The 15,279-nt window shown below is 41.1% G+C and overlaps 1 protein-coding gene across 2 annotated transcripts in view; it reads right to left on the bottom strand.

The window, feature by feature from the left end:
* The window catches only part of LOC139478880 (E3 ubiquitin-protein ligase MIB1-like), a 107,474-nt gene continuing 92,195 nt past the window's right edge, over positions 1-15,279 (bottom strand). For both annotated transcript variants that reach the window (XM_071261552.1, XM_071261553.1), the window contains exons 14-22: positions 10,462-10,594; positions 9,625-9,711; positions 8,032-8,160; positions 7,389-7,570; positions 7,008-7,221; positions 6,221-6,299; positions 4,505-4,591; positions 3,100-3,203; positions 1-2,282 (exon numbers count right to left, since the gene is read on the bottom strand). In XM_071261552.1, coding sequence (XP_071117653.1) covers positions 2,142-2,282; positions 3,100-3,203; positions 4,505-4,591; positions 6,221-6,299; positions 7,008-7,221; positions 7,389-7,570; positions 8,032-8,160; positions 9,625-9,711; positions 10,462-10,594 — 1,156 coding nt within the window. In that variant the 3' untranslated portion in view covers positions 1-2,141. The remainder of the gene's footprint in view (positions 2,283-3,099; positions 3,204-4,504; positions 4,592-6,220; positions 6,300-7,007; positions 7,222-7,388; positions 7,571-8,031; positions 8,161-9,624; positions 9,712-10,461; positions 10,595-15,279) is intronic.

Below are 15,279 nucleotides of genomic sequence, written 5' to 3'. Positions count from 1 at the left end.
CTTTCCCAGGTTGATTGTACACAACTGTTTGTTTGGTTAGACAACTGTTTGTTTGTTTTTTACATACTAGTTTGAACAACAACAAAAAAGACATCGCTGTCTGCACTAAATTTTCAAAAACCATTGACTGAGAACCAATTCTTTTATTTTTTTAAGCCCAATATTACTGCAGGGGACTACAGGAATGACTTCACACATTGTACCTATGAAGAGAATCCAACTGGGTCCTTGATGTTTTGAGGTAACATTTCAAGCATTAGGCTACCCCATCGCCCACCAATGAAGTGAGAGTCAAATTTCAACGGGACCCCACATCGGACATGGCCAAGGGTTGTTACGAAACTGCCTGTATTTCCACTCAGAACCTTATTTGAACAGTTAGGTGTGGTCCTGCTATACTGATCTTAAATGATTATCTAGATTTGGCCAAGTACTGTCAACTTGACAGTGGTGTCTATATCATCGTCAATACTTCACAGGTTTGCAAACACATTTTTCTCCAATTGTACGACAATAAAAAAAGAAGTTACGATTACATCTAAAAAACGACCATATTTTTCCTGCAACATGAGCGACAGACTTGTGTAATATGTTCTACACATTATTTTAATATCAAGCAATGATAGTGGGGTCGCACAATATCCGTGCACTGAGAACTCTTTCGACTTCTTTGATTTAGACACCCCATTTACTGGACTAAAACCAGACTTTTACTATACTATACTCCCCAGGGAGCTGAGAATGAAAATTAAGTTCACACTGATACACTGACTGGGGTAAAAATAACGTAGTGTCATGGGCATTCACTTGAGTGGATTTCAAGACATTATGTTATTATAATAGAATGGAGATATACGCTGGGTAATTGAGGGTGACTGTATACAAACCTGCAAAGTATTGAAGACACATCTTCGTTTGATGGATTATGATTGTCATGAAATTCGTAGCTATTTCAGATCTGTAGCGGGTTGCGCGATACAACATTAAAATTCTTGATAAAACATCAACTGGACAACTACATCCTGCAATGCAGTTGTATTGACACACAATATAAACATATCTTACACACAAGCCCTCCTCGGCAAAATTTTGTCTCACATGTTAGCCAATCAAAACAGGACTTCACATCGTCACCAGTGTCTCTAAGCTTCATCTTAACAGAGCTGATACACAAGATCTTTAAAATGATGTACAGACATTCAGATAAAACTGATACAGCAATACCCTCTTCATCCAGAACCTTTCCTGATGATTACTGTTGCGACATCTTCATCTTCATCTTCAATAAAAAGGACAGCTATAAAAACAAATATGCTACTCACAAGAAGTTAAGGACCACCCGATTCTTTCATGTTACATAAGTTAATCTGTCATGCCTTAACTTCTTTTGAGTAGTATATGTTATTCCAGTTTTTAGCCTGGATGATTCACTGGGAATGATACTGTCCAGTGAAGTGGCTTTTCATTGTGCATGTCTGTAGCAAAAGGTTCGTATGTGAGGTCAAACAGGTGCACACCCTCAGCAATCTGTTTCCTCATCCTCGTGGCAACGCTGATGTAGAGAAGGTATATACCAGGTGTGATATAACATGTGGGAGGGTTATAACAGGTATAACATATGCCAGTGTAATATCTCCCACATACATCTCACAGCTTCCTTCTTCTTCATTACAAGTAGTTCATAACGGTTATAACACATGCCAGGGTCCTATTCCTTCCCTCTTCAATACAAGTAGTTTATAATGGTTATAATGCATTCTAGGGTCCTATTCCTTCCCTCATTACTACAAGTAGTTTATAACGGTTATAACACATGCCAAGGTCCTATTCTTTCCCTCTTCATTACAATTAGTTTATAACGGTTATAATGCATGCAAGAGTCATATTCCCTCCCTCTTCATTACAAGTAGTTTATAACGGTTATAACACATGCCAAGGTCCTATTCCTTCCCTCATTCATTACAAGTAGTTTATGAAAGTTATAACACATAATTGTGTCATATTCCCTTCCTCTTTGCTACAAATTGTTTATAACGGTTATAACACATGGCAGTGTCATGTCTATGCAGAGGCATATATACCGGTAGATATTGGGTTATGTATTATCTAGACATATGTTGGTACGGAGGCTGAGTCCCAGCTCAGTAGAGCAGGATGCGCTTCTCCACAGACTTGCGGCAGATTGGACACTCGTTCATGCGGTCCCCACACAGCTGACATGTGCCGTGGCCACACAGGAAGATCATGTTTTTGAGCCGATCCATACACACAGGACAACATGTCTGAAAAGCAACCAAACAGATGAGTGAGTGAGGGAGTTGGGTTTGATGCTTTATTTCACTTTATCAGGATTTCAGCTATATCACATCTGTCGGCGGGATCCAGACTGGTGCAGGCCTTAGATGTGTACCATTTTGATGAGTGAGTGGGTGTTGGGTTTAATGCCGGTTTGACCAGTTGTGTCAGCCTGATGCGGGAGGAAAGCCTGAAGTGATGCAGGGTCTCAGACGTTTACCACTTTGGTGAGACCCGTGAAGATTTAGGGGTAGAATAGGTCTTCAGCAACCCATGCTTGCCGTAAAAGGTGACTATGCTTGCCGTAAAAGGCGACTAACGGGATCGGGTTGTCAGCCTTGCTGACTTGGTTGATGCATGTCATCGATCCCAATTGCGTGTGTCGATGCTCATGATATTTATCACTGGATTGTCTGGTCCAGACTCGATTATTTACAGACCGCCGTCATATAGCTTGAATATTGTTGCATGCGGCGTTAAACAACAAACCAACCAACTTTGGTGAAACCCACGAGCACGTGTATGGTGCTGGTGAACCTAGTAACATAACCAGGGCGAACCGGGATTCAAACCCACGATGATAGGTCTGAGGCGTGCCCAAGGGATGCAATTCTGCACAGTGAAACCCCTGAGCACATAACACAATCAGGGTTAATTGGAATTCGAACCAACCAATTCCCCAAGCCTGATCACACCACCCATTTAGTTGCCTTGTATGGCAAGCATAGGTTTGTGTGGATCTAGTCTAACCTGGAATCCCTGTGGGACAAGAGGATTTAGGATACAAGGAAAGATAATTCTCACCTGATCTTTGATGTCCTGTAGTTGCTGTTGCAGCTTCTGGATGTCACGGGAGACGTCCCTGGAGCCGTTGTTCATCACCCCGGGGGCCTGGGGGGCGGGGGGTGCTGCAAGGGAAGAGTACAGTATTACATAGGGTGGGCACAGATACTGGTGAAAGTATTGTCAGTAAATTTTCAGTGCATTCAATTTTTTGCTTAAAGCTGGCCCTGTGAATATCGGGGGTAAAATAGGTCTTCAGTAACCCATGCTTGTTGTAAGAGGTGACTATGCTGGTCGTAAGAAGCAACTAACTGGATTGCGTGGTCAGGCTCGCTGACTTGGTTGATGCATGTCATCATATCCCACTTGCGTGGATCGATGCTCATGACATCAATCACTGATTGTCTGGTCCAGACCATCATCATATAGCTGGAATATTGCTGAGTGCAGCGTTAAACAAAACAAACAAAGCTCAAAGCTGATTGGCAACTTTGTTCCATGTTTTCAATGTTTATGAAGAGTAGTCATTTGAATGTTTGGTCTCAAATAACTGAAGATGAATTCATCCTTTGAACACAATGTTTTGCTTTTTTAATCTAATGCAGCACTCGGCAATATACCATCTATAAGTTGGATGCCAGACATTCCAGTGGTTGATATTATGGGCAAAGATTCACGCTGTTGGTCTACTTTGACATGCTGTTACCAAGTCACTGAGCTGACCACCAGATTTATTAAATCGCCTCTTACGACCAGCACAGACTTGCTGGGTACCCCTTCCAGCATGGCCTCCCCACGGACTCCATTGTACACGAGGTCACAACAACTATAGGTGGTTGTGAGGTTCTAACAGAGGACTAACTCAGCTCATGTCTCTACCTAAGTTCAGGAAACCCACAGTTGTCTACATTTTCGCAGAAATAGTCTGGTTAAAGAATAATCTTGTAACTAAAAATTACGGATTATCTAATCAAAATATTTAATTTTTGTGAGTTTGGAGCCTTTCCTTGTAGCTTGTAGGTCATATTCCAGTGAATGAGAGAGTATGGACTTATGCCGCTTTTATCAATATTCCAGCAATATCATGGTGGGGGACACCAACAAACAGGCTTCACACATTGTACCCATGTGAGGAATCGAACCTGGGTCTTTGACGTGACGAGCGAATACTTTCCGCTCTAGGCTACCCCACTGCCCCTTATTCTCTAAGTACTGTCCACATTCTGGCGATGTGTGTGTGTGTGTGTGTGTGTGAGTATGGTTTTACGCCGCTTTTAGCAATATTCCAGCAATATCACGGCGGGGGACACCAGAAATGGGCTTCACACATTGTACCCATGTCGGGAATCGAACCCGGGTTTTTTCTGGCGATGTCACATATTAACTGTGCTCACTCGACCGGCCACAAGACAATGTGGTAACTTACGTGTTCCTCCGCAGCACACAATAAAGGGGATGGTCTTCTCGATGGAGGCACGACACTGGACACACTTCTTCATGAGAGCAGCACAACCTGCACAACATATATATACTTGCTACAGTCACACAATCTTGCCTGGCTTATACAACCAAACTATCACAGCAATGTACCATGTCTGAACCATGTAAAATTATCACAAGGATGTACCAAGTCTGAACCAAGTGAAACTTTCACAGCAATGTACCATGTCTGAACCAAGTGAAACTTTCACAGGGATGTACCATGTCTGAACCAAGTGAAACTATCACAGCAACGTACCATGTCTGAACCAAGTGAAACTTTCACAGGGATGTACCAAGTCTGAACCAACGAAACTATCACAGCAATGTACCACGTCTGAACCATGTGAAATTAGCACAAGGATGTACCAAGTCTGAACCAACTGAAACTTTCACAGCAATGTACCATGTCTGAACCATGTGAAACTTTCACAGGGATGTACCATGTCTGAACCAAGTGAAACTATCACAGCAATGTACCATGTCTGAACCAAGTGAAACTTTCACAGGGATGTACCATATCTGAACCAAGTGAAACTATCACAGCAATGTACCAAGTCTGAACCAAGTGAAACTATCACAGAAATGTACCATGTCTGAACCAAGTGAAACTTTCACAGGGATGTACCAAGTCTGAACCAACGAAACTATCACAGCAATGTACCATGTCTGAACCAAGTGAAACTTTCACAAGGATGTACCAAGTCTGAACCAAGTGAAACTTTCACAGCAATGTACCATGTCTGAACCAAGTGAAACTTTCACAGGGATGTACCATGTCTGAACCAAGTGAAACTATCACAGCAATGTACCATGTCTGAACCAAGTGAAACTTTCACAGGGATGTACCATATCTGAACCAAGTGAAACTATCACAGCAATGTACCAAGTCTGAACCAAGTGAAACTATCACAGAAATGTACCATGTCTGAACCAAGTTAATTTATCACTTGGATGTACCACGTCTGACCTAAGTGAAACTTTTACATGTCTGAACTAAGTAAAATTATCACTGGGATGTACCATGTCTGAACCAAGTGAAATTATCACGGAGATGTACCAAGTCTGAACCAATTGAAACTTTCACAGGGATGTACCATGTCTGAACCAAGTGAAATTATCACGGAGATGTACCAAGTCTGAACCAAGTGAAACTTTCACAGCAATGTACCAGGTCTGAACCAAGTGAAATTATCACGGAGATGTACCATGTCTGAACCAAGTGAAATTATCACTTGAATGTTCCAAGACTGAACTAAGTGAAACTTTCACAGGGATGTACGTCTGAACGAAGTGAAATTATCACAGCAATGAAACATGTCCTAACCAATTGAAACTATCACAGGGATGTACCAAGTCTTAACCAAGTGAAACTATCACAGCAATGTACCATGTCTGAACCAAATGAAATTATCACAGCAATGTACCATGTCTGAACCAAGTGAAACTATCACAGGGATGTACCATGTCCGGATCAAGCGACACATCATGACAGAGTACCTGCCTTAATCACGTGACACATCACGGCAGAGTACCTGCCTTAATCAAGTGACACATCACGACAGAGTACCTGCCTTAATCACGTGACACATCACGACAGAGTACCTGCCTTAATCACGTGACACATCACACTAAGCTACGGATGTGAGACGGCGTCACCTACCATCACAGGCACACATATGGCCACATGGCTTGAACATAATGGAAGCCTTCTTGTCCGAGCATACCACACACTCCTCAATCTGAAACAAACAACATACAACCTTATTATTCAGGTTCAAAATCTGCATCAACTTTAAATCATAATAATAAACAATGTAAGCAAAAGGGTTAGCCAGGAACTGATTGTCAATGATATGCAAACCCAAATGTTACCACCACACTTAATGCATTGTGTAGTGGACGTGATACATTCTCATCATAAGTATTTGAAGCAATAATGTAGAGTCTTGCACCTAGTTTTGGAATCCAGGGACCCAAGAAATCCTTAACTTTTAACATTAGTCACTGGCATGACATTAAGTAAAAAAAGGCAACTGCCTATAAATAATTTTTCAAAGTAAAGTTTAAGAAGCACAAAAATAAATTAGTCAATAATCGGCTTTAGCAGCAATCCATCGGTCTATCTGCAAGCATAATTGCCATTTCTCAAAGGGAAGCTACATGTTACAACATTACAAAATGCAGTCACATATCCCCAAAAGTTACAAAATGAAACAAGGTAAACTTTCGGAAAAATCCAACTGTTTCAAATTTGGGTAAATAGCCGGGCCACAAAGGTTTACAAGCACACGTAGGGAACCTGACAAAGACTGAGGTTACAACAAAGAACCTTTGACTTATTTTCCAAATTTGATGTGCTGAGTCCCAGTCCACCACTCTCTATAACCAGGCATAAGAATAGAATAGAGTTTTGCAGCTCTGCAGCCAATCTAAAGCCTTGAACCTACCTTGGTGCGAGACTGGACGTGGTCTTTACACATAAGGCATTTCTTAACCCGAGGAGAGCAGAGAGAGCATGTAGCGATGTGTCCGCATGGTCCGAACAGCGTGTCCCGCTTCATGTCCGAACACACCATACACTCCTCCAGGGACTCCTGGTCGTTGCGGATGACAGCGGCATTGGATGCGGGGACCGTGGGGCTGGTCAGCAGATATGTCAGGCTGCAACATGGAGGGCAAACATACAAACACCCTTCACTTGTCTCAGGGGATCAAAACAACAGCACATGACTGTCCTGCGGCAAGTAGTATTTTGTCATGGTGGATCCAGCAGGCTGATCACCCCAAAAGAAAACTAAATCAAAGACAAGACTAGAGACGACTGTTACCTATTCCTCTCCTTGTGGCACTTGGCCAGGGCCTTGCACAGATTGGGATCTGGACACAGGTCAAGAGGGGTCTGGCCCTTCTTGTTCTTGATGTTCAGGTCGGCCCCGTTGGCGGCAAGGAAGCAGGCGATGGAGGCGCTGGACTTCTTGTCAGCCCCTGGTGTCCCGAGTCCCATCAGTAGCTGGCATAGAAAACACCACAGGCATGCAATATTATCACTTTATTACATGTGTGTATATCAATATGAGGACATTCTTATTAAAGAATCTCAAGATAAATGTAGCTGTGGACACTGCTTACCTTCCCCTGGGACATTGCTTACCTTCCCCTGACACTGCTTACCTTCCCCTGGGACATTGCTTACCTTCCCCTGACATCGCTTACCTTCCCCTGGGACACTGCTTAACTTCCCCTGGGACATTGCTTACCTTCCCCTGAGACACTGCTTACCTTCCCCTTGGACACCACTTACCTTCCCCTTGGACATCGCTTACCTTCCCCTGGGACACCACTTACCTTCCCCTTGGACACCGCTCACCTCCGCCTGAACACTGCTTACCGTACCATGACACTGCTTTTTTTACCTGGGACCCTGCTTACCTCACAGTGGATACAGCTTACCATCCCCGAGACACTGCTTACCTTGCCCACGTCCTGCATGTCCTGGAGTTGACGGAGCTGCGAGAGAGTGTGGTGACGGAGTGCCTCATGGAGTGGCGTGTCGCCATCCTTGTCGGGCACATTCAGGTTACATCCCTCACGCACCAGGAGCTGTAGGAAAGACATCAGTCAGTAACAAATATCTAAACTGCAAGTGCTTCATTACTAGGACTACAGCGGGCATGGTAGCCCAGGCCCAAGTTTTAATCCCCACTTGTTGCACAATGTCATCTTGTGATAAAGACGAGTGCCATAGGCAGATCCAGAGGGGTGGGTGGGGTGTGGGGGTGCAGGGGGATCTGGACGCCCCTTTTTGAAAACCAAATGTTGTATGTTGTAGGCAGTAAAATTGAGAGGGTTTTGATATTTTGGACCCCTCCCTTTTAAAAATGTGCTTGATACGCCCTTGAAATGAGTTTAACGTCGCTTCCAAGATTATTGCACTTATATAGCAACTCTGTGTGTGGGTTTGCGCATGCACGCGCTTGTACTAGTCCGAACTGATGCCGCTAGCCCACTGAGATACCATGCCATGGTTTAATATGAATACTCCACTTAAACACAGCATATTGACTCCGAGCCGACCGTTCCTTGTTTCATCCCCTTAATGCCAAGTGCCCGACTTGGTAACAACAAGTACCATCTTTTAACGTCTCTTGGTATTACGAGGCCGGAGATTGAACCCCGGACCTTCTGCTCTTCGGGCAGACACTCTACCACCTCAGAGGCAGTCTTGAGTGCTAAAGTGAAGCTATGGATCTTTAGCAACAAAAAGTACCAAATATTCCTAGGGAACATTATTCCATAATATCCTTAATTCCCAGTCTTTCACAACACATTTCCCTGTGTGTTACATTTTTCACAACAGTTACAAATATTAACAGATGCCCAGCCAGAAAGCTTTGGTTGATTTAATCTAGATCTTTGTCCACACTTTTTGTATTTACTATTTTGTATTTTCTCTGTTGAGGGCAACAGGAACAAGGACGTCTGCCATGAGTACCCATTTCCACCAGGTATCACATATCTAATAAAATCACAACATGTCTAAAGGCTTGCAATATGATCATTAAAAACAAATGGTAAGTTGACTTTCAGGCAAGACAAAATGTATATGGACTATTACTATGGCTCATGATGTCAGGTGAGGTGAAATGGGGTTTATCGTCGCATCTAAGATTATTGCACTTATATAGCGATGTGCATGCACGTTTGTTTGTGTGTGTGTCTGCTTGTACTAGTCTGGACTGATGCCAATTGATAGTGCCAGTTCACTCAGATACCATGCTGCAGTTTAACATGAATCCCCACCACGGTATCCTGACTCCGAGCCGACCAGTCCTTGTTTTAGCCCCTTAATTCCGAGCGCCAGACTGGGTAACAACAAGTACCATCTTTTAACGTCTTTTGGTATGACATATCTGGGGATCGAACCCGTGACCTTCTGCTCCCTGGGCGGAAGCTCTACCACTAGATTAAGGAGGCGTCTCATGATGTCAGACTGTATATCATAGCAACAAGGCTTTCTGTCATTTCTGTAACTCCACTATCAGCAACATCAGTAACATCACCTACCCTGACAATCTGTGTGTGCTGTCGCTCCACAGCAAGATGGAGCGGGGTCTGCAAGTTGACATTCTGGATGTCCATGTTGGCTTTACCCTGGAACAAAACACACAATCATCATTACAAACATCACAATCATCATCATCATCATCATCATCATCATAATCATCAAGAAAATCATGACACAATCATTATAACAATCATAGCACAACCATCATAACAATCATAGCTCAATCATCAGCACAATCTATGATTGTTATGATTATTTGATGATGATTGTTTTTTGATTGTGCTCTGATTGTTATGATTATTTGATGATGATTGTTCTTTGATTGTGCTGATGATTGTGCTATGATTGTTATGATTATTTGGTGATGATTGTGATCATCATCAAATAATCATAACAATCATAGCACAATCAAGAACAATCATCATCTAATAATCATAACAATCAGAGCACAATCAAGAACAATCATCATCAAATAATCATAACAATCATAGCAGATTGTGCTGATGATTGAGCTATGATTGTTATGATGGTTGTGCTATGATTGTTATGATTATTTGGTGATGATTGTGCTATGATTGTTATAATGATTGTGTCATGATAAAAATGACAATCATTGTACAATCATGACACAATCAGTGAACAGTCATGACACAATCATCACACAAGCACGACACATTTCAGACAAACCGTTTCATCCAAGAAAAGTGATTTGGTTTCCGTTGTATCATTTTTGAGAGTTTAGAGATTAATCCACCGTTTTGGTGACTGGCACCCCTGAAGGACCCTTGGACGTCAGAATGACCAGTTACACTGTGACATAATGGTCCCACTATTACCTGGTGAACAAGGAGTTCAGCGACTTCCACATGGTTGTTGAGCGCTGCCAGGTGGAGAGCGGTGTAGCCGTCATCTTTCTTTTCATCAACAATCCATGGCCGCGGCAACTTGGACAGCAAGATCCGCATCGCACTGTAACACAACGTAAACTGGTCAAGTCAGGAACACGACATAGTTCTGGTGGTGCAGACTTAACAACTCTCTGTTGATCTAGCCATCTGTAAAATCAAACATCAGTTTCACGGGAAGAAAAAGCAACTAGGAAACAACAAGTTCAAGTACACAGTCCGGTCATATACACTGTCTTCTGAAAGAAATATCAACAAAAACATCCTGTTTTTCATTATTTTCTTTTTTTTCAAATCAGAAAGACTGTTGAATTTTAAAGTAAATTTGTATTTCGATTTCCCAAACATTCAAACCTAAATTCACAGTTGGGATATGAAAACAATGATGTGAGTATGTAGCTTCATCGGAGAATACATCCAGGATACAAATACTGGCTGCCATGATGGGTTACATCAAAAAGGCAACTTTTGCTTGGAACGTTACTCTAAAAATGTGGAACTGGAACACAACTCAGTATGGAAAAAAATATAAACTAGCTGGTTTAGGCCAGTTTATGAAAAAGAAACATATTTCATGTGGCCCTACATATATAGTTTTTAAACTATCATTTGGGCCTGTGACAATGAAGTTGTATTGATACGAAATGTTTGTTGTTTTATGCCACAGTCGGCCATATTGCAGCTATGTCCCGGCTTCCTGTCAAGGGTCGATTTAAATGCTGGCCCATTGGCCTGTGGTCAGTTAAAATTACAAAGGGCTTTCTGAAATGTAGAGTAAATGGCCAGCCTGGATAGGCAAAATTTCACCCCTTCTCCATGTATGCTTAATTTTTCATTGGATCATCTCGGTAGAATGATAACAGGGTGCCATTTTGTAATGCTGTGTACAAAAACTTCTTTACTTAATCATAAATTACCATGAAATGAGACAAATGGAAGCCAAGATTTAATCTCAGGGTGCAGGAAACATGTTAAAGGGTTGAGGAGTTAAAATTTTCGGAGCCCTGCTTGGTGGCTTTGCAACCTCACGTTTGGCCACTACGCGGCCTCCACCATTTAGTTGTAGGACAGTTAGTTTGGAAGGGGGAGAGTAACTTTTAAAAGGAGCAGCCCCACTGGCAACATAAAATTTGTTGTTAAATCTACATCTGCCTGTACATTATCCATTCATGTCAAACCAGGCATTTTTATGACGAGCAGTTCCACTCTGTCCAGGAAAGATGACATGCAAACAACGAAATCATAAAATTAGGAAACTGTCATTCATTATCCGACGACGTAAACATATCCTTACATACCCAGTCTCAGAAGTCAATATAGTCTTATAGATAAATCCAGAACAAAATATTTCTATGATAAATCCCACATGATGTGGATATTATCCACTAACTTGACATTTAACACTGTTTGTTGGGGCGCAGAGAATTATAATCCAGTGAAGAGTTATCTCCCTTACACCATGAATGAATGAATGCATGACAATATCGCCATTCATTCTGTATGTTGTTTTAGGCTACTTCTTGCCCCTGACTGACTGATAGAGTTACATGTCAAGTCACTTACACAGGTCTTGAGGAATAAGCGAGTGAGTGAGTTGGGTTAAAGGGAGCTTTCAACAGTATGTCCGTTTCATCACGGCATGTCAGCTTAAATTGAGAGGAAAGCCAGTGAAACCCATGAACATGGGTAGGGTGCTGACAAACCTAGAAAAATAATCAGAGCGATCAGGACCTAAGACAACTGGGCCACCCAGAGCCCCCTTATGAGGAATAATAAGGTTGTTATAAAAAGTTATGTCTTGTGTTAAACTTCTACATACCAATCAGACACTTCCCAAATACCAGTATATTTACTAGTACCCTCATCTGCTGTTATGAATGTTTTGGCATAACATTTTTCAAAAACTTGATTACATATTCAGCAATACCCCAAAACGAGTGGAGAAAAACAACAAATCTAAATCTTATAATTCTGCTAAAGGCGAACTTATCAACTACCAACTAATTTTCAAAGTTCCTTTTTCAATAGTATTTCAGTTACGTCATCGTGTATCAACTTTAAGGGCAGATAACTGTACGTAGGCAGCATGCTGCGTTAGACCCCTGGCCAAATACTGATTAACTTTGACATGATTGATGTTTCCCATATCAAAGACATGTGTAAATACGTGCCAAATCCTCTACATAGACTGATAAGGTCATAATAAATTCATAGATTTCCATCTCCGCCTGACTTACAATGCAACCCACCTCACATCTTTTTATTTTCCCAAGTACCTACAGATGAAGAAAATCAGACCATGCATTGCCATCTTTCTATACGTGACAAAACATATCACAGTCCAACCTAACAATCACGCTTCCATCAGTTGCAACTTGAACAAAAGAAAGTCCAAATTTTATGAACCACAATAGTTAGGGATGCTGTATATTTGGGGGATATGTTGTTGTTGTGCAGACTGAGCACATTTCCCTAAAAATATTCATGATCCTCCATTTTGGGGTGAGTGAGTGAATTGGGTTTAACACCTCTCTTAACATTATTCCAGTTATATCACGCATGTCAGCTCAATGTGGGAGGAAAGCCCAAAGTGATGCAGGTCTCAGACGTTTACCACTTTGGTGAAACCCATGAACACGGGTATGGTGCTGATAAACCTAGAAACATAATCATGGCGAACCGGGATTCAAACCCACACTCATAGGTTTCTGGAATGCCCAAGGCACACAGCTCTGCACAGCATATCATGGCGCCATAGACACCCTAATTTCTCTTATTTTTGGGTTTAGTGCAGAATATTTACATCAAATATACCCAGTGCCCAAACCTACTCCAACGATGCCAAGAGACAATTTTGGGCGAGTAGACACAGGCTGTTCATGTTTCAGATGAATTACATCCATCACCATCACCTTCAGCAGCAGGTTTCAGAATATATGTTACAAAATAGAAAAAGTCACCCGTATCACAATTGGAAAATTTGGAATGAAATTTGAATGATTACTTTATTTTCGCTGAAAATCAGTGACATTGTGACAAATGTGTCAGTGAAATCATGTTTACTTCTGTATCTTTTATTGCTGGTGCTATTTCCCCTGCATGACACAACAGAGTCAAATCAATGCTAATAGGATATTTCTAACAAGCACAAACACCATGGAATGGGCTTCTGTTTGAATTTCCAACCTCAGTCTTCATCTCAGTCTCCATCCCCTGGGTTTCATCTGCCATTCCACACTAATTTGGCAATTTCGGAACGAATCATTATTTTGTTAAAAATTCTTATTTTGTAAATTCGGAGGAATTTTAACATTGCATTTTATCATTCAAAGCTATAATGTAAATTTAAGCATTAAAGATTCTTTGTCCATATTGGACCTGATATCAGGCAATTCTAATCACTTCTACAGAGAATATAATTTAATTAGCAATAACTATGGTAACATGAATTAGGAACTTTAATTTCAATTTGGGACATTTGTTGCAGGCTTGGAGCCCCAAACATCAGCCTCTGAGCTGTCTCAATAAATCCCTGATGCCAGTGAATGGGAAATACACCGACAGGCTGATAGGACGGGCATCTCCTTAAAACATCCATCAAAACTAACCACAATGGCTTTTACAAATTAACAGTGCATTTTTATGACTAAGACCTAACTGTAAGTGAAAAGTTCACAAAACAAGAGCATCTTCCTCCTATCATGTGACATTCCTATCCTGTGTCTGGAGATCGGACCATATTGAATATCAGAGTCTTCCAAGACACCCCTTCATGGGCAATTGGCCCTGCATGGCCAGCCCAGCCACATGTGTGAACAGCTGTCACTGATGCAAGACCACTGGTCATTAAGCTTCTGTCAGACCCATCAGCCATGGTTCCATCTCACACAGTAGCCATAACAAACTGACCAGCTGACCAGACATATGTCTACGGGACAAGCAGGGTGATCAATGACATCATCTTCTACTTATAATCTTACTGAATCATACCATATACCTGTCTCAATAAAAAAAAATGTACCTAGTTTCTATCCAATATCTGTAGCCATGTACTAAATAAATTCAAAATAACTTCTTAATTTCAACTTTATAAAACACCACGTCACAATGGTTACCCCAACAGACATATTTTTGGACATACCTTCAAAAACATCAAAATAAGCAGGAGCATCTTCGTCTGAGCTCATAAACTTGAGATAAAAACCTGTAGATATCATAACACTAAAAGATCTGATAGCCTTTGTAAATTGCATTCTATGAGAGGTTAGAAGATGAATATCATCTTTTATTATTATGCCCACATTAGTATTCAAATAGAACTGAAACCACAGACTTAATTATATATGAAAAACAAACACCTTAAAATACATAGATAAACATAGATAACTGATTCATTTACTTGACAGTAAGTCACAGTTTGTTATACATGAAATAGTTCCATATTGATTCAAGTCTTGAGCTCAGAACATTCTAAATAAATAAATTAATAATTAATAACAGTAAATCAGAAGCAAGAGGTCAATGCTATATTCATAATTTTCATCTTTTGTATATCTCATATCACTGTCATCACAAATAACTATTATAAATTGTATAGTTATGTTCATGTCAATAATGGTTTCTCCTGTAGTGATGTTGCTGGAATATTGCTAAAAGCGGTGTCAAACCATACTCACTCACTCCTGTGAATACATATTGTTTTGTATAATATGTCTCATCTGACATCGATCCAAACATATCTAAAGACAC

This window comes from Haliotis cracherodii, unplaced genomic scaffold (genome assembly GCF_022045235.1).
Source record: "Haliotis cracherodii isolate W230 unplaced genomic scaffold, xgHalCrac1.p SCAF_4, whole genome shotgun sequence".
NCBI lineage: Eukaryota > Metazoa > Mollusca > Gastropoda > Lepetellida > Haliotidae > Haliotis > Haliotis cracherodii.
Note: the sequence above shows the minus strand (reverse complement) of the source record. Positions and strands in the feature narration are given on the sequence as shown.